Below are 23,899 nucleotides of genomic sequence, written 5' to 3' on the forward strand. Positions count from 1 at the left end.
GCTGCATGATCTCAAGAAGATTTTGGGGTGCTTGAGTGTCAGGGAGGACAGAGATTTTTTTTTTATGACTGCCCTTCAATTTTAACTTGAAGTTGTAATTTCAGAAATAAGATCAAAACCACAAAACCAGTCTGGAACCAGTTTACTGCTGTTGGTTGCTATACTGAGAAATGAGTGAGGAATGGATGGGAGGAGGATGTCGAGAGCAGAAGAACGGCAAGGCAAGCGTAGCACATTCGGCAGCACGGGCATGGTAACCGCAGAACAGCTGATGGCTGCGCCAGCAAGCCCCGTTCAGGCCGAGCTGGGGGGCGCAGGTCCCTCAGCCGCAGCATCCATTACTGCACGTGATGCTGCAGCCCCCAAACCAGGGAAAAGTGTTAAAGGAGCTCGGACCTGGGAGTGACTCTGACTTCGTGGAAACTTCTAGGGAGTAAGCAGATGCCCATGGTTCTCCGGCTGTACAAGGAGGCTTGTGCCAGTAGTGGACGCAGCCATCAGCTGCGCTTCTAGAAATCCTCATCCCCATTATCCCTCTGGATATGTTTTTCAATCTAGAGGAACTGCCTCACCTCCAGCAGACACCGCTGCCCGCCCTGCGGGGTCCGACAGCCGCCTCCCCGGGGCCGGGGCCAGACCAAGGCGGGGGACCCGCGCCTCACCTGAGGCGGCGGCGGTGGCCACGCCTCTCCCTGCTGTGCCTCTAAAGCCCTCCTCCTCCTCTTCCTCCTCCTCCTCTCCATCCCTCCATTCCTGCCTCGCCGCTGCCGCTCGTATCTGCCGGGCTCTGCCTCGCCCGCCTTCTCTCCCCACCCTCCTAATCCCCACCACCAGCCATGGCCGACATGAAGACAGGTATCTTCGCCAAAAACGTCCAGAAACGCCTCAACCGCGCCCAGGAGAAGGTGCGCTCCGGGGCGGGGGAACTGCTGGGAAGGGGCGGAGGGGGATGAAGAGCGCGGCGGCGGTGCCCGGGGTCGGCGAGAGGATGCGGCTCCGCTCGCCCCCAGCGCCCGCCGCCGCAGCTCCCCCGGTCCGTGCCCGCGGGGCGCCGGGCCGGGGCCGCCGGCCTGGTTACGTAACTGACCCATTTCACCCAGCGCTGCCCCGGCTTCCCCCGGCCGCGGCTGCCGAGCGCGGGGCTGCGGCGCTGCGGGCGCTGCCGGCGGCACCTGCCGCAGGCCCAGGCCGCCGCTGCTCCCTCGCCCTTGAGGCGGCGCGGGGCTGCCCGCGGGGGAGGCGCCGCTCCGCGCCCGGCGTGGCCGCGGGGCTGCCCCGGCTCGCGCGGGGAACGCGGGCTCGCTTCGCCTCGCTTCGCCTCACCGCCCGCCGCCAGCCCTCCTAAGAGGATTGCCTTTCCTTTAATATCCGCGCCGACTCATCCCCGGCTGCGGCGATCCGCCTTGCTGCAGCCGCGGCGTGACAGACACCGCTGCGTGTGATGACAGGAGCCCACGGGGGCCGGGGGCTGGCTCAGCCCGCGCCTCCTTCGGCGGCTGCTGCGGTTTTGGGGAGCTGCTCGGGATGTCATGGGGCTGGTCGAAGTGTCCTGCAGCTGACAGACAGCTTGTGCTGCTTAGGACAGTCGGTACCGATTCTAGCGCTGTCGTAGCCTGGAAATGACCAACGGGCGAATCAGGGAGAATTTGCAGGAGTTCCTGATCAAAGGGGCAACTTTTTGTTTTGTTCATCTTCATTAATGAAAGCTGATAGGTATAAATGTTCCGCACAAATAGCTCCTGTGTAGCTGTTGGGTATCTCAAAACATAATCATAGATACAGATATTAGGCCCAATAGAAAAGCATTTGTGTTTGACTGTGTGTAGCAGGTGTGTCTGCTGTTAGCACAGTTTGCAATAAAACCATTGCCAGCATGAGTTTTGCAGACATAGTTGTCAGCACATGTTGCAAGTCATCTCTTTTGAGGGTTAAAAAAACCGTTATACCCCTCTATCATATATCCTGTATTGTTATGCAGCTTAGGGAATAGGGCTCTTGTGAATTAAGAAAGATTATTTTGTTAGCATATTTCTTGTACTTCACTGCCCATAAATCCACACTTTCTTTTTGGCCACACGTTGAATTCTGTGGAGCTCCAGCGGCAGAAAAAAACGCAGTAATTAATATGTCTTATTCATAATTGCATTATTATTTAAAAATCTAATAGTTGAGGCTGTCACAGACTAGTGATTAATTTTCCCTTTCAAATACTCCTGTCTAGCTCACCAGGTTATAAAGTACTAGACTTTTCAACACCAAAGTCATGATGCGTTTCCATTCTTGCAGGTTTGGCCTGTAACTGTTTTCAGGTAAAACGCGTAAAGCCTCTGTAATAGTTCAAAGAGATCTGATGACTTTATGGTGTGATTGAATTGGCTTGAGTTCATAGTTGGAGTCGAGGCCTAAAAATACTGTTTGTTTCCTTGTGTCTTTGTCAGTGTGGTTATGATTAACCATCTGGAAAAGCACTGGTGCAAGTTGTAATCACATGTACTGCTTCAAGCTGTGTCTGTTCCAATGTGTGGAGTCCTGCTCACAGAAATGTGTGGGCATACTAGAGAGAACATCTTAATGTGAATATCTGAGATACCCTGTACTTCTCAAAGATTGTTCATGCACCAGCCCCAGGACAGGTGCCTTGAGTCTGATGGGTGCCTTGGGTGCAAACGAAAGATGCTGTTGGGCTCTGACAGATGGTCTGCTCCACCTCCACTTTGGTGATCAATCATGCTAACAAGGGGGAAATTTGTCTGGTTTGACTTTCATGTATCAGTCAGGCATCTGGCAATTTTGGCTTCCCTGTAGTATCTGTGGTGTTAATTTCTTATGTCAGTGGTCTGCAAGTTGCTTATTGACAGGGTTATTTACAAGATATTAGTGGCCTCACACAGTCATAGTACCAGTGGTCTGACACAGAGTGGGTCACAGTACCTGTAGCTCTGTATACTTGCCTTCTCCTTCTTGGCCCGTGTGTTGTTATTGCATGAGCTGTGCTTGTATACTCTTCCATGTCTATGTTTCTGGTTAGCTCTGAGTTCATGTGTGTCTATACAACATAAAATCCTTCATTATTTTTGCTGAAACTTTACCAAAAAAGAAAAAAAAAAACAGGCCCCAAATGGGAATGATGGGAATGATTGAGTTTTGTTTGTTTGTTTTGGGTACTTGATGACAACAAGTAAATTTTGTCTAGGAGTTGCAAATGTATGATTTGTCTGATTGTTGATGGTGTGAATAGGACGGCATTGTGACAGGTGTGTAATATCTCACTGGCTTAAAGAGATTTTAAATACCTTGAGTGGTTTTTATCTTGATGCTTATATTGGATTTGTGCACCTTCAGTTTACTGAATGTATTCTTATATATCAATGCTTTTATGAAGCATTTTTGCATTGCTTTTTATTATTTATTGATGCAACAGATGTAGTAAAAATATGGAGTGGCTCTAAAACATAGACCTTCATTTTGGATTTCAGTAAAGCTTTTGATACCATCTCTCACAGGATCCTGCTGGATAAAATGTCCAGCCCCCAGCTGGATAAACATATTGTGCAGTGGGTAAGCAACTGTCCCACAGGTTGCTATCAAAGGGTTACAGTCAATGGGGTGACAGACTGGTGAGCTGTCACTAGTGGGGTTCCTCATGGCTTCATCCTCAGCCCGGTGCTCTTCAACATCTTCACAAATTACTTAGGCATAGCACTGTAAGGGATTCTAAGTAAGTTTGCAGAAGCTAGAAAACTGGGAGGAGCTGTTGACTCCTGTGGAGGCAGAGAGGCCCTGAAGAGAGAACTTGACAAATGAGAAGGCTGGGCAACCATATGAAATTCAGAAAGGGCCAGATTCCGCACCTGGGATAGGACAACTCTGGATGTATGGACAGACTGGGGAAGAAGAATCTGGAAAGCAGCCCAGAAGAAAGGGACCAGGGAGTCCTGGTCCACAGGAAGCTGAATGTGAGCTGGCAGCCAGGAGGGCCAAGTGTGTCCTGGATACATCAGGCACTGCATCACCAGCTGGGCAAGGGAGAGGATTGTCCCCTTTGCTCTGCACTGCTGCAGCCTCACCTTGAGTCCTGTGGGTGGTTTTGGGTGCCACAATATAAGAAAGATATTAAGCTATTAGAGAACACTCTAAAGGAGAGTTAACAAAGGTCATGAAGGGCCTTGACGGGAAGTTTCAAATAAGAGGACTGGATGAGGTCACTTGGTGTCTTCAGCCTGGAGGAGACTGAGGGGAGATCTTATAGTAGTCTACAACCTATTCATGAGGAGGAGAAGGGCAGACACTGATCTTTTCTCTTGTGGTGACCAGTGACAGGAGCTGACAGAATGGCCTGAGGTGGTGTCGGGGAAGGTGTAGGTTGGATATTGGAAAAATGTTCTTCCCCAGAGGGTGGTGGTTGGGCACTGGAGCAGGCTCCCCAGGGAAACAGTCACAGCACCAAGCCTAAAAAAGTTCAAGAAGTGTTTGGACAATGCTCTTGGGCACATGATGTGACTCTTGGGGATGGTCCTGTGCAGACCTGTGAGTTGGACTCAGTCCTTGTGGATCTCTTTGAATTCAGTTTATTCTGCAATCTCTGATTCATTTATGTAAACTATTTTTCTAATAATGCCACCATTATCTTCAGTATCTTGCTGTCTAGGAGAAATTTTAGTTGTACAGTGTAGGTAGTGTGTGTGTCTAGTCACTATTTATATGACAAAAGCTAAATAACTGCAAAATCTCATATTGGCCAGATCTTGTTCTTGCATTAGAAGCGTTAATCTAAGAGTTATTTGGAAATAATGATTGGACACTCTATTTTTCACATCATCCAGGTGATGGTGCTCTATGTGGTAGCATATGTGCCCTGGCACCCTGATTTTGAATCAGAGTGTGACATCTATTAAAATCCTCTGGTCATCACATTTCTTCAATTACTTTTGCCTCAAAATGCAGGAAGTGTGGACATGCTGAGCTTTCAGCATCTGTTAAAATCTGCCAAAAGTCAGCTGAACAAACTGGACTAAATTTTTATAAGGACCAAATTGATTTAGGAGACTACATCCCAGCCATAAAAATTAATGAGATACCAATGTATTTAAAATGAAACCAGAATGGATGTTTTGGTAACCAAGGTTGACTGAGTCAATTCTAAGGACAAGGTTACTTGAATGAAAAGGCTGAATTTGTATCCCCAGGTTTCTCTGGAAAAATCCATTTAAGCTGATAACCCGGTGTATAACACTAGTTATCTCCTTGGCCTCTCTTCTATAACCCTGTGCTGGTTGAAAGCAAACCAGCAGGGGATCCCAAGTCAGAACTACAATTTAGTAGGAAAATTAAAAGAAAATGCAGTAGTACAAAAACAATAATAGAGTCAGTATACAACCTGACTGGGTTGGTCAGGGTGTTGGTAGCAGTCCTATTAAATGGTGGCTGCAGTCCTCCCGGAGTGACACATGTGGTTCTGTTGAAGCAGTGATCCTGTCGAAGGGTGTAGTTTTCCTCCGAAGGTTCAGGGTGGTGTAGATGGATCTGGTCTTCCTCTGGGAATCCAGTGGGAGAAGATGGACTGTGGTGTTCCAAATCTCAGATTTTATCTAGGTAGGATTGCTCCTCCCCCTGGCTGGAGCATCTTGCAATAGGATGATGTAATTTTACCAGTCCTGCAGTGAGGTACAATGGCCCATTAAGAGAAGATATCCCCCTGGAGGGAGGATGGGTGTGGAAGAGTTAAAGAACGCTGCCCCACTTGGTTTTAAAAAATGGTAATAGAATACATACTTTTGGTTACATCTTGCATTGCAACCTAAGACAAGCCCAGCCACTGTAATTGAATAGCTTAGAGACCTAGAGTGACCTCCTAGTCCTAGTGCCTGACCATTTCAGGGCTGACCAAAATTAAAGCTTGGCTTTAAGGGTACTGTCCAAATGCCTCTTCAACAGTGGCAGGCATGCTGGGGGAGACATCAGCTACCTCTATAGGAAGCCTACTCTGTCTTTTGGCCACCCTCAGAGTAATGAAATGTTTCCTCTTGTCAAGTCTGAACTTCTCCCAGTGGGCACAATGGAGCCATTCCCCATGTGTCCTGGCACTGGGAGAGAAAGAAGATCTCAGCACCTCCCATTCTGCTTCCCTCCTTAGGAAGCTGTAGGGAGCAGTGAGGTCACCCCTCAGCCTCCTCCTCCTCTCCAAACCAGACAAGCCCAGTGCCCTCAGTGCTCCCCAGAGCACATTCCTGCCAGCCCCTTCCCCTGCTTTGGTGCCCTTCTCAGCACATGCTCAAGGACCTTCACATCCTTTTAAAACAGTGGGGCCCAGCACTGCACCCAGTGCTCGAGGTGAGGCTGCACCAGCGCTGAATTCAGTGGGATAATCACCTCTCTTGGCTGGCTGCTGATGCTGTGTTTGATGCACCCCAGGATGAGGTTTGCTCCCTTGGCTGCCAGGGCACACACACTGCTGATCCCATTGATCTTCCTGCCAACCAGCACCCCCAAACCCCCTTCTGCAGGGCTGCTCTCCAGCTATTCCTCTCCCACTTCAGACTTGTGCCTGGAATTATTCCGTCCGGGTGCAGAATCCAGCATTTGCTTGGTCTTGCTCAGCTTCATGTCACTGGTGACTGCTCAATACTCCAATCAATCCAGATCCCTCTGCAAGGCAAAGCCTCTTATCCCATGGGAGAGTCAGCAGCACTTCCCAGTTTGGCATCATCACCTAACTATCTGCACATTCACTGCAGCCTCCAGATCACTGATGGAGAGGCTGAACAGAGCTGCCTCTAGACCTGAGCCCTGAGGAACACCACTGGTAACTGGTCACCAGCCACATGTCCTGTTTGCTGCAATAATTTGAGCCCTGCTCTTCAACCAATTCTTCACCCACTGCACTGCCTACCTGCTCATCCCACTGTTGGAAAACTTGCCTGGAAGGAGGTTTTGAGGGACAGTATCAAAAACCTTCCTAAACCGTATTAAAACTGGGGGTATAAATCCCATGTCTTCACTTCGTCCAGGCAGATGTGAAAAACACCAATCACTTGTTTTTAAAATTTTAAAAGTTTAATAGTAATAAAATGGTTATAAAAATAGTAATACAATTAGAGTAATAATAATTTGGACAATTTGAATCAGGACAATATGAGACAATAGAGACAAAGAGTTATGGACTTCCGGGTACCTCTTTCTGGGCAGCATGTGCCCGAAAAAGGACACCCATTAACAAAGGATTAACTCTTACAAGCAATAGCTTGTTGCATATTTAAACACCTCATACATGATGCATATATTCCATTCAAACACAGGATTCTGTCTGGTCATTGTCAGCTTCTTCCTCTGAATCCTAACAGCACCTTTGAGGCGGGAAGAAGTTAGTTTCTTCTGATAAGAGGGATATAAATTCTTTTTCTCAGAAAGATTTAGGTGTCCTGTGGCTGCTATCTTGCTGTGAGTCCTTTCTTTTAAAAAAGTATCCTACCTAGCATAGTTTCTATTGTAACATTTTTTATAACTAAAACTATATTTAACACACTACTAAAGAGAATTAATACAGCATTACTTTCTAACATAAGACATATAATATTCATTTTAATGTTTGCAAAAAGCCAATCATAAAATACATGCATTTTTCACACAGATGACCTTATTGTAGGTAGTTATTAAATTAAACAGACTTTCCCTTCCTGAACCCATGTTGTCTGTGTCTGATGATTGTGTTGCTTTTCAAATGTCTTTTAATAAAACCCAGTGTGATTTTCTCCATAATTTTTTCCAGGTACTGAGGTTAGACTAACACATCTGTAGTTTCCTTGGTCTTCTCTCTTGCCTTTTTTGGAAACTGGTGTAACCTGGGCTAAATTTTAGTTGGTGGGGCCTCTTAAGACCTTTTGTAGACGATTGAGAGTGGTTGTGGTGTAATGTCTGCTACAGTTACCCACAGTACTCTGGGGTGAATCCCATCAGGGGCAATGGACTTATTGATATTCTGCTGATAATAATTGGTCCTTTTCAGTTTCAATGTCCATAAATGGAAAACTGGTGTTTCTGCACTCATTGTCCTCTGAGAATTGGACAACCCAAGGTAGCAACATGGACATTAGTTCCATCACAGAGACAGCTCTTATAGGTGGCCTTTGTCCAAAGAATATTGGGTGGAGGGGTGATGGCTGGTCTGTGACAGGTAAGGAATAAGACATAAGGGACACCCTCATGTCACAGTGTCATCAACCTGTAGTGCAGCAGTGCCTTGGAGGGGCAAGATAAAAGGGAGCATCCTCCCATGATCCACTGTCAAAGCTGGCCTGGAGCCAGCCCACAGACATCTAAAAGGAAATCCTTGAGGAGACAGTGGAATTACTTGGAGGAGGCTGGGGGCAGAAAACTGGGGGCAAGGCCAGCTGCCATCGGTACTCAGCCTTTGGGGAACACATGCAAGCCCTTCAGAGGAGAAGAACCACCAAGCCCTGAAGGTGCCTGAAGCTGTCTGGCCTTTTCAGCTGCATAGCACTTGTAAGTTCAAGTGAACACCTTCTTGAGGAGCACTGCACAGCTCAGTCCTCAGCCTCTTGTGGAGCCAGGGCCAGCTGCTGTAAGAAATGGGATGCAGAGAGGTTGTTAGGGGTCCTAGGGCTTTTTACATCCACTGGTGCCCTGCTAGGATTCTTGACCTTCAGGCTAATCAGGCTGAGGACATTTGGCCACTCTTGGAAGCACCAAGATGGCTCCAGGTTGAGGGAGAATAGGGCTTAGGCATATCCTGGAAGGCATGACCAGATTGTGCAATGAGGAGTGAGGCCTTGGTCACATGCTTAGCAAATAGCTGATTACCAGCAATGGCATCAGGAGAGAATTTTCCCTTGGGTCAGATTGGCACTGGTTCATAGGGGGAAGGGGGAGAGATGGGGTTGCACTCTTCTGCAGCACTGAGCATGACCACTGCTCAGCGCTCCTTCAGTCCCTTTTGGCTCGGTTGCTGCCTGCTGCTCATGCCCCATGAAGATGGCCTGTCATGCCCTGCAGCCGTGGGCAAGAAGCTTTCCAGACTCTCAGGGTGGGCCCCAAGGCTGGCCTGGGGTTGCTTCTTGTCCTCCTGTAGCACTGGGCACAGCTCCTCTGGGCCCCTTGACTCCATTCTTGCCTGCTGCCCTCACACCTCCAAGGCACCACTTGTGCCCTGGCTCTCTCTGGCTCTCTTGCCCCTTGCAAGCTGGAGTGGGGCTGAGCTCTGTTCTTCCCTTGGCTCCACTTTCCCAGGGATTCTTGCTTGTTCAACACAGCATGTGCTTGGTAGGGCTCCAGGCTTGCTTCCCCATCCAGACCTGACACTTCAGTTTTCCTGCCTGCAACATAAGCACAGGGCAGGCACAAGAGTGCTTTTCATGCATCCCTGCCCTGGCTGGGAAGGACAGCAGTGAAGCAATTTTTGGAAGGCAAGATTGCAATGTGCCCATTATGGATATGTGTCATCCTTTGGAAAATACCTCATGGTACCACACATCTTTTCTTCTGGCCTATGTATGCTGCTGCTTTCTGTAGCTCTGTCATTTGCATTTTCCTGACTACAAAGGATGTATTTTCAAGTAGGAAATGCATCAGCCTGCTCCTGGCTACACATGCAGGTCATGTTAGTGCTTGTGAGCATCAGCTCTGAAACAGATGGAGAAAATAAAAATTGAAATAATATCCTGCTTCCACTTATAACCTGTATGTTATGTGTCCTTGAATGTTTTTTGGACCTCAAAACCCCCTGATGTGTCAGACACAAATAACAGTCTCACTATCATTTGGCTCAAGGTGAGTGCAGGACAGAGCAGTTGTGCCCTGTCAAACCCAGAGCTCTGCATGACAAGGCCCGACCCAGGTCTGAGGGCTGCAGCCCCGAGAGCAGCTCTGCAGGGCAGGTCCCAGCCCAGCCAGGAGACAGGGGCAGAGATGGGCACACACACAGCAGGGCTCAGCCAGCACTGAAGGTCCCAGGCAGAGCTGGGACCTGTCCCTGGGCCCTTGGCAGGAGGTGTGGGGCTGGGGGTCCCAGGGCAGGCCAGTCCCAGCCCCTGAGGCCTGTGAGCACCACCAGGACCCTGTCAGGACTAAACTTCAGTGCTCCTGTGCTCTTTTTCAGACACTGGTGGTGGGACACTTTGGAGACAGAGTATTGGGCCAGATGGACCTTCCCTCTGAGGGAGTGCTGCTGTCCTCAGGCTCTTGTGTTTTAGCATGTTTTTGCAAGGGAAACAGCTCAACAACTCTAAAAATGAATACAAAGTGAGGAATCCACCAGAAGACCAACAGGTATTGCTCAGCTCTTGAGACATTTGCAACCATTAAATGAGAAGCACATCCTGCACCAGTCTGATCTTTGAGCCTCGCTGGTGTCAATGATATGGCAGTCTGCCATCCTGTGAAAACCTATCTCAGTTGAACACTGATGAGTTTAAAAAAAACACGTGACGCTTGCCTTTTGCAAATTTGTGCAGATGTCCCTTTATCTTGACATGATCCACAGCCCTGGCCCGTCTCAGAAGATACCTCCTTCCCACAAGGTGACAGAGCCAGTGCCTAGGCTGGGAGATGGTTATGGGTATTCAGTGCCTTCTGCTAGTGCAGAGCTGGAAAGAATTGTCTTCAGAGATTTCCCCAGTGTGTACTGGTAGGGAAAGGAGCAGGTAGAAGAAGGTGGATTTGAGTAGAATAAAATAGTTCAGTTTTAACAGACCTACAACACTCATCCGGTCCCACTACCTGATCACTTCAGGGCTGACCAAAAGTGAAAGCGTGGCCTTAAGGGCACTGTCCAAATGCCTTTTCAACACTCATATGTTGAAAGCGAAGGGAGACGACCCATCCTTGTTGATCAGCATCGAACTCCAGATTTATTGATCCAAAAGGCACGTTTTTATAACCGTGTTAATTAAGATCATACATATTGCAAAACTCGAGCTCACCATAGGCTACAGAGCAAACACTAACCCCTCCCTTTGTTCTTAATACCTGTGGTCTGTTTATTGAAACCAAGATTTGTGTTCTCACCCTGATATGAAGGGTTCTCAAAACCTCCATGTCTGTTCCCAAAACAGCCAAGGACAGAGTGTTTACCTGTTATGAGAAGACTGTCTGAGAATCCTGCTGTTTATAAAAATGTGCCTGAGAACCTAGTTATTTACAGAAACAGTCTTAGGAACTGCTGCTTTACAGCTGCCTTTTACTTTTCCATCAGCTGTATATTTTCATGGCCTCTTTCTTTAAGCTGTGTCTGAGCAAAATTCTTCAACACTCATAGATAAACTATGCAGATGATATTTTTCTATCTTCAGGTTCAAGTATAATGAAAACTTGAATTTCCTTTTTTTAAAGGAAATTTTTTTTAGTTCTCTTTTTTTAACATAGAAATTATAGAAAGAATGGAGTGTAGGTGGTCATCTGGCCATCCTACTAAATGAATGTGGAATCAACTGTACTTAAAATTATTCCTCAGGAATTATTTTCTTGCCAGCCTTTTAAAGTTTGTAATGGTGGATATTTTGCAGGTTCCCTAAATTGACCTGTACCTTTGTTTAGGCACCTCCAATCAGAAAGTTCTCTTCTCATAGAATGTAAATGTCTTTTTTTGCAGTTCAAGTTTCCTTGTTGTAGAGGAATGTGTTCTTTCTTCTTGCCTCAAAATTTAGAAGTGTTTTTCATCTTTTGTCAGCATTCCCTCTGATCTAACTGGAGTTATCACATGACTCTTTCAATCAGGTGAAACAGTAGCTCTTAATAAAATATTGATTGCTTTCACTTATTTTAGTTTCTAATGTACAGGTTAAAAGGTGGAGGTAGATTTTGGTTTTCTGGGTACAAAGCATGAAAGAAAGGGGAGAGAAAACCCCCAAGGCTCCTTCCTGTTAGGTTCTCTTATGATATTTTCCCTGCTTTGTAATCTTTGTAAAGGAAATCTATTTCTTCTTTCCCAGTTTTCCCCATATATGTAGCATTAACCATGATCCTGCAAGTTGTTACATGATACACTCTTTCTCATTGTCACTCAGTTTCCACAAGACAAGGAAGTGCTGATTCTTAAGTGTTAAGGGGGTCCATAGCTCTGTGTTCATTGGCTGAAGCATTATTACTATCAAGGTGGCCTCATCCTCTCTTCTTGCTTGACAGTTTCATCTTTTCTCTCTTATTCTTTCTCATTTCCTTTTTAGTTTTTTAGCATGGGTCCCTTCCTCTACTGTTCTCTCTAAACTTCACTTAAATCCTATCTTAAAAATAAAGTAAATTTTTTTAAAATCTGCTAAATTGTTTGGTTTGGTTCTGGACTGCCTTCTTCACTACATCTTGCCCATCAAGCAGATCATCTGTTTGTCATTGTTATATTATCTAAAACCTAATGTTTCTGACAAGCACTGCCCCATGGTAGCTGTCAGTGGTCTGCAGACACTGCACAGTGCGTGCCACCTTCCTGTTGTGATACTATTAAGAGTGAGACTTTATGGGCACATAGAGGAGAAATGCTGAGGTGGTGATAACCTGTGTATCTGGAAATTGCTGGAATTTCTGGTCTGGATTGATCACCAGTGCCTGCCTCTTAGGATGTGCTCTGAACCCTGGTGCAACCAGTTGTTGTAGATGGCAAAGGGTGAGAGAGCAGTAGATGAGGGCAGGAAAGGAGAATACAAGTTGCTTTTCAGCTCAGTGGCCCAAGTTTTATCCACTGGCTAGGAGGAGCAGTGAAGAAAACTGGCCAGATCTGTCATAGCAGGATATTTCAGTGGAGATAAATGGCAGAGAAAAGCAGGCTAGGTATAAGGTGGGGGTGAGCATGGAGAGGAGAGCAGTATGCCTGTGCTTGCCTTTCCTGCAACACACCTGTCCAGGCTGTGGGGAGCCTCTCTAAATGGCTTGTCAAGCCAGTGTGGGATGATGGACAGTATACTGACCTTGGGAGAAAACAAAAATAAAGAGTGAAAAATGCCCTTTAACACATTTTTTGCAGTTGCCTATGTGAATAGGATTGTATCTCCCTGAACTCGCCTAAAGATGGCAGGATTTAGGATTTTTCACTTGCCTAAAGTTTACACAGGGGGATTCAGCCCCACCCAAAGCCTGATCGGGCAGCAGTCACTGCCTGCTGTGCCAGTACCCTCACTCACCTCAGGGATTGCAGTGTGCGGGGAGAAGGAGTAGAAGAAGGTGGCTGTGCTGCTTCAATACAGAGGGCATCTTCTCTAGGGAGCAGTTGTTTGGTTTAGTTCATTGGGCTCTGCTGCAAACTCAGCTGCTAGGAGCTTCCAGTCCAGAGGTTTCGAGTGCTGGGTCACTCCTCCCTAAATGTTCTGTGGCATCAGCATCAGTGCTGTGTGACGCTGAATCTTTGCTGTTCTAGAACACTAAATCATTTATTCCAGAATTAATGAGTAGCTAGTTAGTCAGTAGTGGTCAGAATGATAAACGAATGACCAACTCTGGAAAGCAACTGTGTCATGTTTGGTCATGTTGAGTCTCTGCTATTTGAAATTTATTAATCTGTTTAAGAGGGCATGGTAAAACTTAGGCTGCCATAAAGACACATGGAACACATTTCTGCTTGTGCTGTGAGAAAGCTAAGCAGGAAATACCCTGTTCCTCTTCCTGGTGGCTCTACCTTTCTTTCTGTTGTCTCAATAATTATTCTTCGTTATCTGTAGGACATTAGCACATGTGAGATTCTGCAGAACTGGGGACAAAACCAAGTGAATAATGGTGTGGACAAGCACTTAGTTGGTCAAATTCTGTATAGCCAGTTTCTCAGAATGTTGATAGGATAGTGGGAATGCTCAAAGGCCTTTCAGTGGCAGGGTCACAAAAAAGTCGGGGATCGTACCACACTTCAAGGCTCTGGGCTCAAACTCCCAGTGCCCTGCTACTACTCTTTATTGTTATACCTTCTTTTTCTTACTACTTCTTTTCTGACAAAAAGCTCCTGCTTACCCCCAGATAAGATCCTCTGCCTTGTTCTCCCTGTTTCTGTAGCAGATTAATTCCTTTGATGCTCCCTTGAAGTCTCTGCTTTCTCACTTCCTAACTCCACTTCTTTGTACCCACAATATTGCTAAAGCTCTGATTTGTACAGATACAGAGGCCAGTGCTACAGTCTATGAACTGCAGTCTGTCCTCTTTATCTGTGATATGAAAGTGGAGAAAATGTACATGTGAGCCTACACATGTTTGAAAGACACTGACTATCCTACTTTTCCCAGGATAAATTGAAAAACATGCTAGGAGTTAGGTTTTATTTTTAATGTTTTTTAAAGCATTAAATTAATACATTAAATTTAAAGCATTAAATTAATTTAAAGCATTAAAAATTAATACATTAAAACACTGTTTTAATGTATTTTTAATGAAGTAGAGGTTTGAGAAAATAAAAGTTGCTAAAGAATACAGATAATCTGAATTTTCTTTCTAGATTGTGATAAGTGGTAAGCATTTAAGTTGTGTCTTTATAGAAGTATAAGGGGTTAGCAGTATGTAGCAGAGGTAGGTGGTCGTCTGTAATGCCATGAGAAAGTTATTTATACTGATGATTCATGCTTTATGGCTCACAAAGCCCAGTTAAAGGACCTACATGTACAAGGGTTAATACATATTTAGCATTAAGGAAGGAGATGAAACACTGCATACAGAGAAGATTAAATGTAGGCAGTCTGTTTCCTGTGGAGAATACTCAGACTGTGAGAGCTGAAAAATGACCCTGATTTTTCACATAAAATGCATGCATTAGTTTTTAGATCCAGGAAAAGGTTTAAAGACTTATTTGCATGTAGGACATGCAGAGGAATAAATTAAAATATTATATTCCTTTTAAACCTGCACAGATCTGTGTGTGGATGCTGTTGCTTATATTTAAACTAGGCTTCCTGTTGTTCAGCTTGCTATTGTAACTGTGAAAGATGCCAATCACTTGTTTTAAAAATTTTAAAAGTTTAATAGTAATAAAATTATTATAAAAATAGTAATACAATTAGAGTAATAATAATTTGGACAATTTGAATCAGGACAATATGAGACAATAGAGACAAAGAGTTACGGATGTCCGGGTACCTCTTTCTGGGCAGCAGGAGCCCGAAAAAGGATCCTCGTTAACCAAGGATTAACCCTTAAAAGCAATAGCCTGTTGCATATTTATACACTTCATACATGATGCATACATTCCATTCAAACACAGGATTCTGTCTGGTCATTGTCAGCTTCTTCCTCTGAATCCTAACAGCGCCTTCAAGGCAGGAAGAAGTTAGTTTCTTCTGATTAGAGGGCAATACATTTTTTTTCTTGGAAAGATTTAGGTGTCCTGTGGCTGCTATCTTGCTGTGAGTCCTTTCTTTTAAAAAAGTATCCTACCTAGCATAGTTTCTATTGCAACATTTTTTATAACTAAAACTATATTTAACACACTACTAAAGAGAATTAATATAGCATTACTTTCTGACACAATGCATATAATATTCATTTTCATATTTGTGAAAAGGGAATCATAAAATACGCATTTTTCACAGTAACCTAAATCCTTGTTAGTTTTTGTGGGTGTTATCTTTTCACACTGATAAAGCCACCCTCTGCAATTTGAATGAACTTTTTAAGTACAGAAGAGAAAGTGCTGAAATGGATCTGGAGAGTACGATATATTTTTTTTCAAAATAATGTTGCCAGTAATTTTAACTATGGGACAAATTTTAGTCCTGTAAAAATCATAAGGAGTGGTTAATGAGGGTCATCAGAAGGGAAATAATTTAATTGATTGCCTCATGTTTTTCAAATCTCTACTAACAAAATTCTTATCACAGGGGAGACAGAGGCTGTGGATGAAAGGCGGAACACAGAGGAAACATAAGCCAAAGTTCATAGGTATACTGAGGCCTGAAGAGAGGCACAAGAGCATGGCTCAGTCTAGAGGCAGATTGATCTGGGGCAGGCTTAGGGCAGCCATTCCTATGGTTTATCTTGCTCAAGAGAAAAACTCATTGAGAGAAAAGTGCACAGTAGTAATTGAAGACAGGCAGAGGATGGTTGGCTGCTTCTACCACAGCATCGTCCCTGCACAACATTCAGGAAATGGTAAAGGAGTGGATTCATACTATGTGAAGCAGTGAGTGGGAAACAAGCACAACAGAATAAGGTTAATGTCCATGGTTAGCTGAAGGCCAAAAACAAGCAGTGCTTTGGAGATGCATATTTTCAATATGAATTGAAAATACGGAATATGGATTTAAAGAATTTTGGAAATCTTAACAGTGCAAGGAAATTTCTTTGATTTTAAAAAATAGCACAGACCTCCTTCTCTATTCTCCAATGGCTTCTAGATTTATTAGTAAAGAAATGAATATACTCCTTATGATGTGACAGTCTTGCAGACTACCAAAATATGATTTTATTGATAATACATCTCTAAACATTGTTCTGTTTAAGTCTCAGCCAAAATGTGCAGGCAGAGTTAGTATCAGGAAAGTTGTATCTTCATGTTTGTTTAACTTCCCTTTTCCTTCCTTATCTCTATCTCTTCTGCTCTTTCCCTTTCTCTTGTACATCTCACCAAACAAGTTGTTGCAGACATAACCACCAAAGCCATTTAAAAAATTATTTGACTTCTGTTACTTGATAGGTGAGCCCAGCTGCACACTTCAGATTGTTTAAAAATCAGTTCTGAGCCTCCAAATGTTATAGGCTATGAAAGAATACCGAATGTTCATTTTGTTTTATTTGTCTCCTGTTGTGCATGAGAGGAGGGACAGATGGTGCTGCTGGAACAAGGCTTTATTCCCTCAGGGTCTGCAGGGCTGACCAAGGTCCTCCCTGCGTGGGGGGAAAGCTGGGAATAAAGTGACAGCACCTCACACAGGTAGTGCTGGGTATCTGGAGAAAAACTAAAAGACAGGGAAGGTGAAATGGAGAGCTAAGTTGCCCAATAATTAAGACAGTAATTAGGCACTCTGAGAACTGCAAATGTGCAAGCTGAAGGAGCCTGCAATGGGCTACATTCATAAGCTATGTTTTTATCAGGACCTCCAACTAAGTTCACAGGAACTTCACCCAACTTGTAGCCTTGGGGTTAAGCCCAGCAGTACTGTCACTCCAGATTCAGTGAAGTCAAGGTGCTGTTTGTATCCCAGGGCTTTTCAACTTACTCCTGCTCCCTATGCTTGTACTAAAAAAAAATTCCCTCATATGAGATTTGTGCTTCTAGGGTCTGAAAAGCCTGTTTAAGAGAAGACCAGCTTCACTTATATTTTGCAGAGCTGAACAGGGTTTTATTCTTAACACCGCCCTGGCATTATGTTTTCCTGTACTATCAATCCAAGAACATAGCTGTTGCAAACATAGTGTCACCATTGCTTATGCAAAGTTTCATATAAGGGTAAAAATAAACAGTAATTCAGAAGCTGGCTGAGAATCTGCATTGATTTGACAGCCAAGCTGAGAAGCAAATCAGGAAGAAATTCAGGCAACCCTTAGGTGGCAAACACACACATGCCATTTGAATGGCATCTTAACTCCTAAACAAGTAATTCCTCCAAAAGTCATGACTTAGCACTTCCTGAAGGAAGATGGAGGGGAACAAGCTCCAAATATGGTTCAAATATGGACTGAAAAATATTTTGGATGAAGAACACATGTTTACAGACTGCAGGACAAATGCAAACTTGAGTACAGTGTGTTTTTCTCAGAATTTCAACTCGGATCATACTGATTTCTTTAGTGAGGGCTTTTTTCTGTAGGCCGTGTTTATCTGGAAAAAATATTTAAAAAGTATACCCCATGAAAAATGATATTTTAAAAGAGGCACTGTGCAGTATTGGGATTGCTAAGTCACTTCTCTGAAGACCATGTTTTTGTGAGCAATAAATAATTTTTTCCCTCTAATATCCCATTTCCAGTTTGTCTCAAAGTACTTACACCAATATTGTTTTGCTAATGCCCATCAGTAGCCCATCCTACCAAAGCCTTACCATGAAGTATGTGATTAATACTGGTGTTGGATTGCTCAGTAGCATCTTTTATCAGAAGTGTTAATGGGATTCAAAGTAGTCAAATCAACCTGACTCAGACTTTCCCTTCTCTGACTCAAAGAAGGATATTTTTTGCACTCTTTTATACAGAAAGATTCCTTACTTGCATAGAAGCAGTCACCGATCAAGCAAATTTTATTACATATTAATGCATCTTGGAATCTTTTGCACATTGAATGGATCTAAAAAAGAAGGCAGTGTGAAGTCATTCTCAAATGGCAAGCACTTGCTATTCCTCCTCTCTCACTCTGAAGCACAGGTTATTTTCAGTTCTTCAGAGGGGTTGTTATCATTACATGTTGAACAAAAAAAACCAAGATCACCTCTGATGGATTGTGATGGATCTCTGTCTTTTTTTGTTAAGTCTTGTGAAAAAAAATGAAAATAGCAAAGGGTTGTAGAAAGGCTTTCTGAAAGTGTCACAAACCCATTTCCACCCTAAGATATGTATACTATCACATACCAACAGGTTATGTCTACATTAAGCCAGCTTTTGCTATACCAGTAGTGAACAGGATGTTTCCAATCACACTTTTACTTGCTGTACTAATAGAAGTGTTAAAAATACAGTAAGTTTCTTCGAAGGTTTTTAAGCTCTAGGACTTTCAACAGAGCCCAGTTCTCACTGCCTTTCTCATTCAATTTCAAGTTGTTGGTAAGAGCATGCCTTTCTATGCTGCTAGCACTTATTCAATTGTGATTTGGAGAGTTTCCGCATTGTACCCTTCACTTATCTAGAAGTCATGACTCTGGGGAGACACAAAGAGTACAGGTTTAGGTTCCTCAGGAAAAGCATGCTCTGTTGTCTGTATCTTATCTCCATCCAGTGTCTCCCCTAGTGAAACGAGTTCTCCAGGCCTTCATTTGGTGGAAGGTCCCATGAAGGATGGAAAGTGCCGTGCCTGAGCTGGTGTATATCTCTGTGCACTGCAGGACAGTGAGTTAACACTTGTGTTCACCCAGATCTTCACCCTGAACACAGTTTGTGTGGTCCTTATGGTATAGCAAAGTAAGTTGTTGAGAGCACATAATTTTCCTATCCCTAACCTAATGCTTTTGTGCACAAAGTCTTTGGGGCCAGTCTAGTTTGACGCACAACAATAACATTGTTAACAGTTACAAATCAGGGACATGTAAAAGTCAAACACTTGATACTGACACATGGTCAGACTGTGCATCCATTGAAGTGAAAGAAAGTAGTCACTGGAATCATTGGGAAACTAACTGGACACTGCTCTGCCAAGGGATGTTGGGTGCAATGGGAAGCTGTTAGAGAGGCATTATATGGTTAAGATAAAAAACCATTGGGTAAGTTCCCTGCTTTTACCACATTTTCTTGAGGTTCCTTCTGTCCTGGATGGGACACACACAAACTTTTCTTTGTAGGTCATCCCTTAACAAAATACAACTCCTATCTAAAGTTTTACTAAAACATTTCATATCCTCTACAATGACCTTTTTCATATTATTTAGGTACTATGATTTAAAAAAAAGTCTTTCACATAATTTTATGCCAATATGTAGAGTAAGCACACTCAAATTTAATATAAATTGAACCCAAACAGATGTCTGGATAGCTGTTTGATGCTATGAGAGTTAAAGAACTCAGCCTTAAAGCACTTATAATTTATTATACAGTTAAGAACCTGTGTATGATACCCACAAGATACTACTGATAAAGGACTAAAGTGACACAATAGTTAGCAAGGGCCAGTGCCTCCATATGAGAATTTTATTCTTAGTGGGGTTACGTGTTTAAAATTAAAGGGAAAGCATCTTACTGTCTTTCCACAACTAAAAAAGAGGGAGAAACGACTGGTTGTTCAAATATGTATAAAAATCAACACTGATGTGTTTGACATAAAATATTTTATAGCTGTATTAGAAAAAAAAAAAAGACAAAATTGTTGAGATTCACAATTAGTGTTTCATATTTTTCAGAAGAGTATGTCTGTTGTAGAATATCAAACCCAGTTACTCTTTATATTATGTAAACCTGAGTGATACTAAAGAGCATAATAATTTCAAAACCTTTTTTTTTTTCTAAACCTAGATATGTGAGTGTGTATTGTTGCTTGGTCCATAATATCTGCAGTAGCTAACTTTACCAGAGACATGAGAAAATGCCTGTACTCTCATCTGGGAATCTCACTGGTCTTTTGTCCTCTGACAAACATAGGAGTGATAGAGCTCTTCCTTCCTCACCCCTCAAAAGAAAAGACAGTGGTTGATATGTACTTCATAAATCTGGGGGACAATCCTTCATTGATTTGTTTGCTTGTGATTCATACTTATACAAAGAGGTATTTTACTCTATCAGTGATCTTATGGAGATATACAGAACTATGTGGATTATTCCCATCTACATATAGCAGGAAGAAATGTGCCAAAAACAGTGTCAACCAGCTTTCCACTAAGGCTCCATTTATTCCATTTGCCTTTTTTGATGTTTTAAGTTGTTTCAATACAAAACCTTTTTATTTTTAAAGAATTCAAATCAGAGCCATGTATTAAGAAATGTCAGTTACATCCATCATAATATTTTAGGATTTATGCCTATTGCAGATTGTGATGAACTTGATATCAAATTGTAGTAACATAGTGCTTTTAAAGATCTGATTTTACTCATGCCAGTTTTATTTGTAGCAGGGTGAGGCTCTGCAGGTTAAATACAATCCAGTTCACTGTGCTAACACATTATTTAATACTACATATCCACTCTGTACTGGCTCTGTATGGGCCTGGATTTAAATTGTTGCTCATTGTACAGCTTTCTGAAAATCACACTTGGGAAAATCACACTTACAGGTGTAGTAGTGTGTATACATATATTCTGGGGCAAGAGGAATTTTTACTTTGAGGATGTAAGAAGATGTCATGGCATCTGAAACAGTTATAAGCTGGGGTTTCTCATTGCTTTGAGAGAGTTTACCTGGCTATGGCAGCAGCAAATCTATTCTGGGATCATGAATTTCTTGGCTGACCTCTGTTTCACCTACCTATGGCCTGCATAAATCAATACTTTCAATTTGCTGATACTTTGAATTTTGTAGCTAATTATAACTCCTTCAGCAAATTTGAGTAAAGCTGCAAACTACAGCATCCACTTGAGGGGAGATGCCTGACACTGACTTGTGCCAATGTTTTGCAGGGGTTCGCTTGTTCAAGCCTTTTTCTTGCTCCCCTTACAACAGCCTCCTTTGCACAAATAGAGAAGGCTTAATAGATCAGTCTGGGGCTGTCTGTCACTGCTTTTAATCTCACTAATTTTTCCTTGCCTGTTTGTACCATGCAGTTTGAGTGCTCCCTTTCCTTCTAGCTCACATCAACACCTTATTTTATCTGTTCGACTTGAGTTGTGGCTGAATGTGTGCAATATGTAAGCTAGACCCAAACAGTTACCAGCCTAAAAGACTGGTAAAAGTCTTTCTTCCCCTCCTTTGCTATTTTTTCAGAATAATTGTAAACTGTTTATGTTGATTTGTTCAATTAAAAGCAATAGAAAACCCATAAAACCTCCCAGCTTTGTCACAAGATTCAATAAAGGACAGTGTACCAGGCTGTTTTATTCATATGTGAGGGGAAAAAAAAAAAGTTGGAATTTTTAATATTACAAAATAAATTGTCCTTAAATGGGCTTTTTAAAAATGACAGCAATTAGTTTCTTCTCCTTTCTCCTTGTTGAGCATTTCTCAGTGCATTCCTCAATCACTGTACAGTCCCCATTCTCCTGTCTCTTCCTCTTATTTTAATTAAGACAAGCAAGTGATCCTTTATTTCAAAACAGAATAGTATGTAGAATAAAGTATGTTGGATGAGATCAGGGGATGGTGACTCATCTACCTCCCACTCAGAGCAGGGACAATCTCAAAGCTTGGGTAGGTTGCTAACAGCTGTGTCCAGTTGTGTCTTCACTATCTCCAAGGTTGGAGGTTGCCCAGCCTCTGAAAAGTCTGTTGCAACATTTCACCATCTCATCGTGATTTGTTTTATCCCCTCATATCTGCTCAAAATTTCCTTTGTTGCAGCTTATGACTGTTGCTCTGTCCCCTTCTCTTGCGAGCCTCTGAGTAGGGCTTGGGTCATTCTTTGTAATGGGTAGTAGGGATCTGAAAACAGAAAGCAGGTTTCCTTCCCTTATCTTTGTCTTTTCCTGGCTGAAGAAATCCAGCTCCCTTCCCATGCCCAATGCTCTGCTCCAGCCTACCGAGCATTTCAGTGGTCTTCTGCTGGCTTCCTTCTAGTTTTCTCATGTCTTTCTTTCACTGGGTAACCCAGAAGTGGAAGCAACAGTACTCTCAGTTCCAGCTCATTAACTCCAAACAGCAAAGGGGAACTGTTGCCATTGACCCCTGTCTACACTGTAGTTCTGAGTTTCATCCTTGCAAGGGAGCTCATAATTCTTAGGGCATGATCCTCAGCAGTGGAGAACAGCAGCAGTTTTCCTTGGTTAGAAGAACTTAGAGTAAGGAGAGACAAATATGGAGGAGGGAAAAAGTTACTGAGTACCTCAGTACATCTTTGTCATTCATTGTTTTTGGGCTGACTTACTGAGAAAGATCCCTGAAATGCCTACATGAAATCCAGGGTCTGTGCTGCCCCTTTGCCAGCTTTTGGCTCAAGTATGCCAGTTCTCTGGAATAATTTTGAGACAACAGAAGTTAATTCAGCTGTCACACTTGTGGGTTTGTCTATTTTCGTTTGTTGTTGTTCTTTTATTTTCTGTTGGGTTTTTTGTTGGGCTGTTTGTTTGCTTGTTTTTTTAACATGTCAGTTCATCTCAACAATACCATTTGCTTAATCGGGGGCTGAGTTGCTCCTTCTTTATTAATGGCTTCATGAACAGTTCCATTGAGAGGCAAGGCAATAGACCCGTGGAGAAGGTCAGGATTCAGACACAGATCCCCTTATTAGTCAGCCTGCAGGGCAAATTGGTAGAGGGCCCATGTGGGGTGGGTCAGTAAATACTGGGACACGCTTTGCACACTGACTAAGTGTCCTGGTTTAGGGTAAACTTGTGAGAAAACGGCAATACGAGCATCACAAAGTCACTCCAGGACATTAAGAAATCTTAGGAATTACTTCAAGGTATTTTCAGCACCTATCAACTTTGCAATGTCTGTGGTCTCATAAGGTTTCTGGAGAGTCCAATAACAATAAGTAGCATCCTTGCACATATGAAATACTAGGTGGAAATGTTATTGTTTCCCACGGCAGGGAAAAAAGGCTTTCCCTACATACACTTCTTTTCCACAAAGATATACTTTATATGGAGAGCTAGAGATATTTTACATTTTATTTGAAATTTCCTGGAAGCATTTACTGTGTGGGAGTAATTTTAGGCTAGATTTTTTTTCTATGTGTACTGTATGGCTGATTGGTAAGTGTAAGCTGTATTGATGTATTCAACTCAGGAGCACATACTTTCCTTCCTGGGAACTCTGGACCCAGAAAGATTGTTTCTTTAGATCTTGCCCTTACCTGCTGTGATGCTAGATTTCTGCTATGGAAATGTTTCCTGTGTATGTTATATATCAGAATTAATAATTTGAAGGTAACGTGGTGCAACCTGAAGGGGAAATACAGGAATATATTCTCAGATGCTGAAAGCTCATGTCAGCCTGGTGGCTTCATTGGCTTTATGCTGGTTATCTTACACAAGTGAAAACCTGGCTGACTGCTGGTGACTTTACCTACAATAAGTGTAATGTTCTTGCTGCAGCAGCTTCTGTGCCCTGGGAGAGTCCCACAGACATGTGGAGCCTTGTTGAAAATTTATTTAAGCATCACAGAGGTAAACACAGCATTTATAATTATACATATGACCTGCCTACCTGATTTCTAAGAATCACGCTGCCTTCAGAGATAGATGTTCGGTTATCTGG

The 23,899-nt window shown here is 43.2% G+C and overlaps 1 protein-coding gene across 3 annotated transcripts in view; it reads left to right on the forward strand.

Moving 5' to 3' along the window:
* The first annotated feature begins 720 nt into the window (after positions 1-720).
* AMPH (amphiphysin) overlaps positions 721-23,899 on the forward strand; it is a 124,701-nt gene continuing 101,522 nt past the window's right edge. For 2 of the 3 annotated variants that reach the window (XM_063158436.1, XM_063158445.1), the window contains exon 1: positions 723-905. In XM_063158436.1, the coding sequence (XP_063014506.1) occupies positions 837-905 (69 nt within the window). In that variant the 5' untranslated portion in view covers positions 723-836. Of the gene's footprint in view, positions 906-23,899 lie in introns of all 3 variants that reach the window. The other variant, XM_063158453.1, reaches the window with a different exon arrangement.

This window comes from Melospiza melodia, chromosome 1 (assembly GCF_035770615.1).
Source record: "Melospiza melodia melodia isolate bMelMel2 chromosome 1, bMelMel2.pri, whole genome shotgun sequence".
Classification (NCBI taxonomy): Eukaryota; Metazoa; Chordata; class Aves; order Passeriformes; family Passerellidae; genus Melospiza; species Melospiza melodia.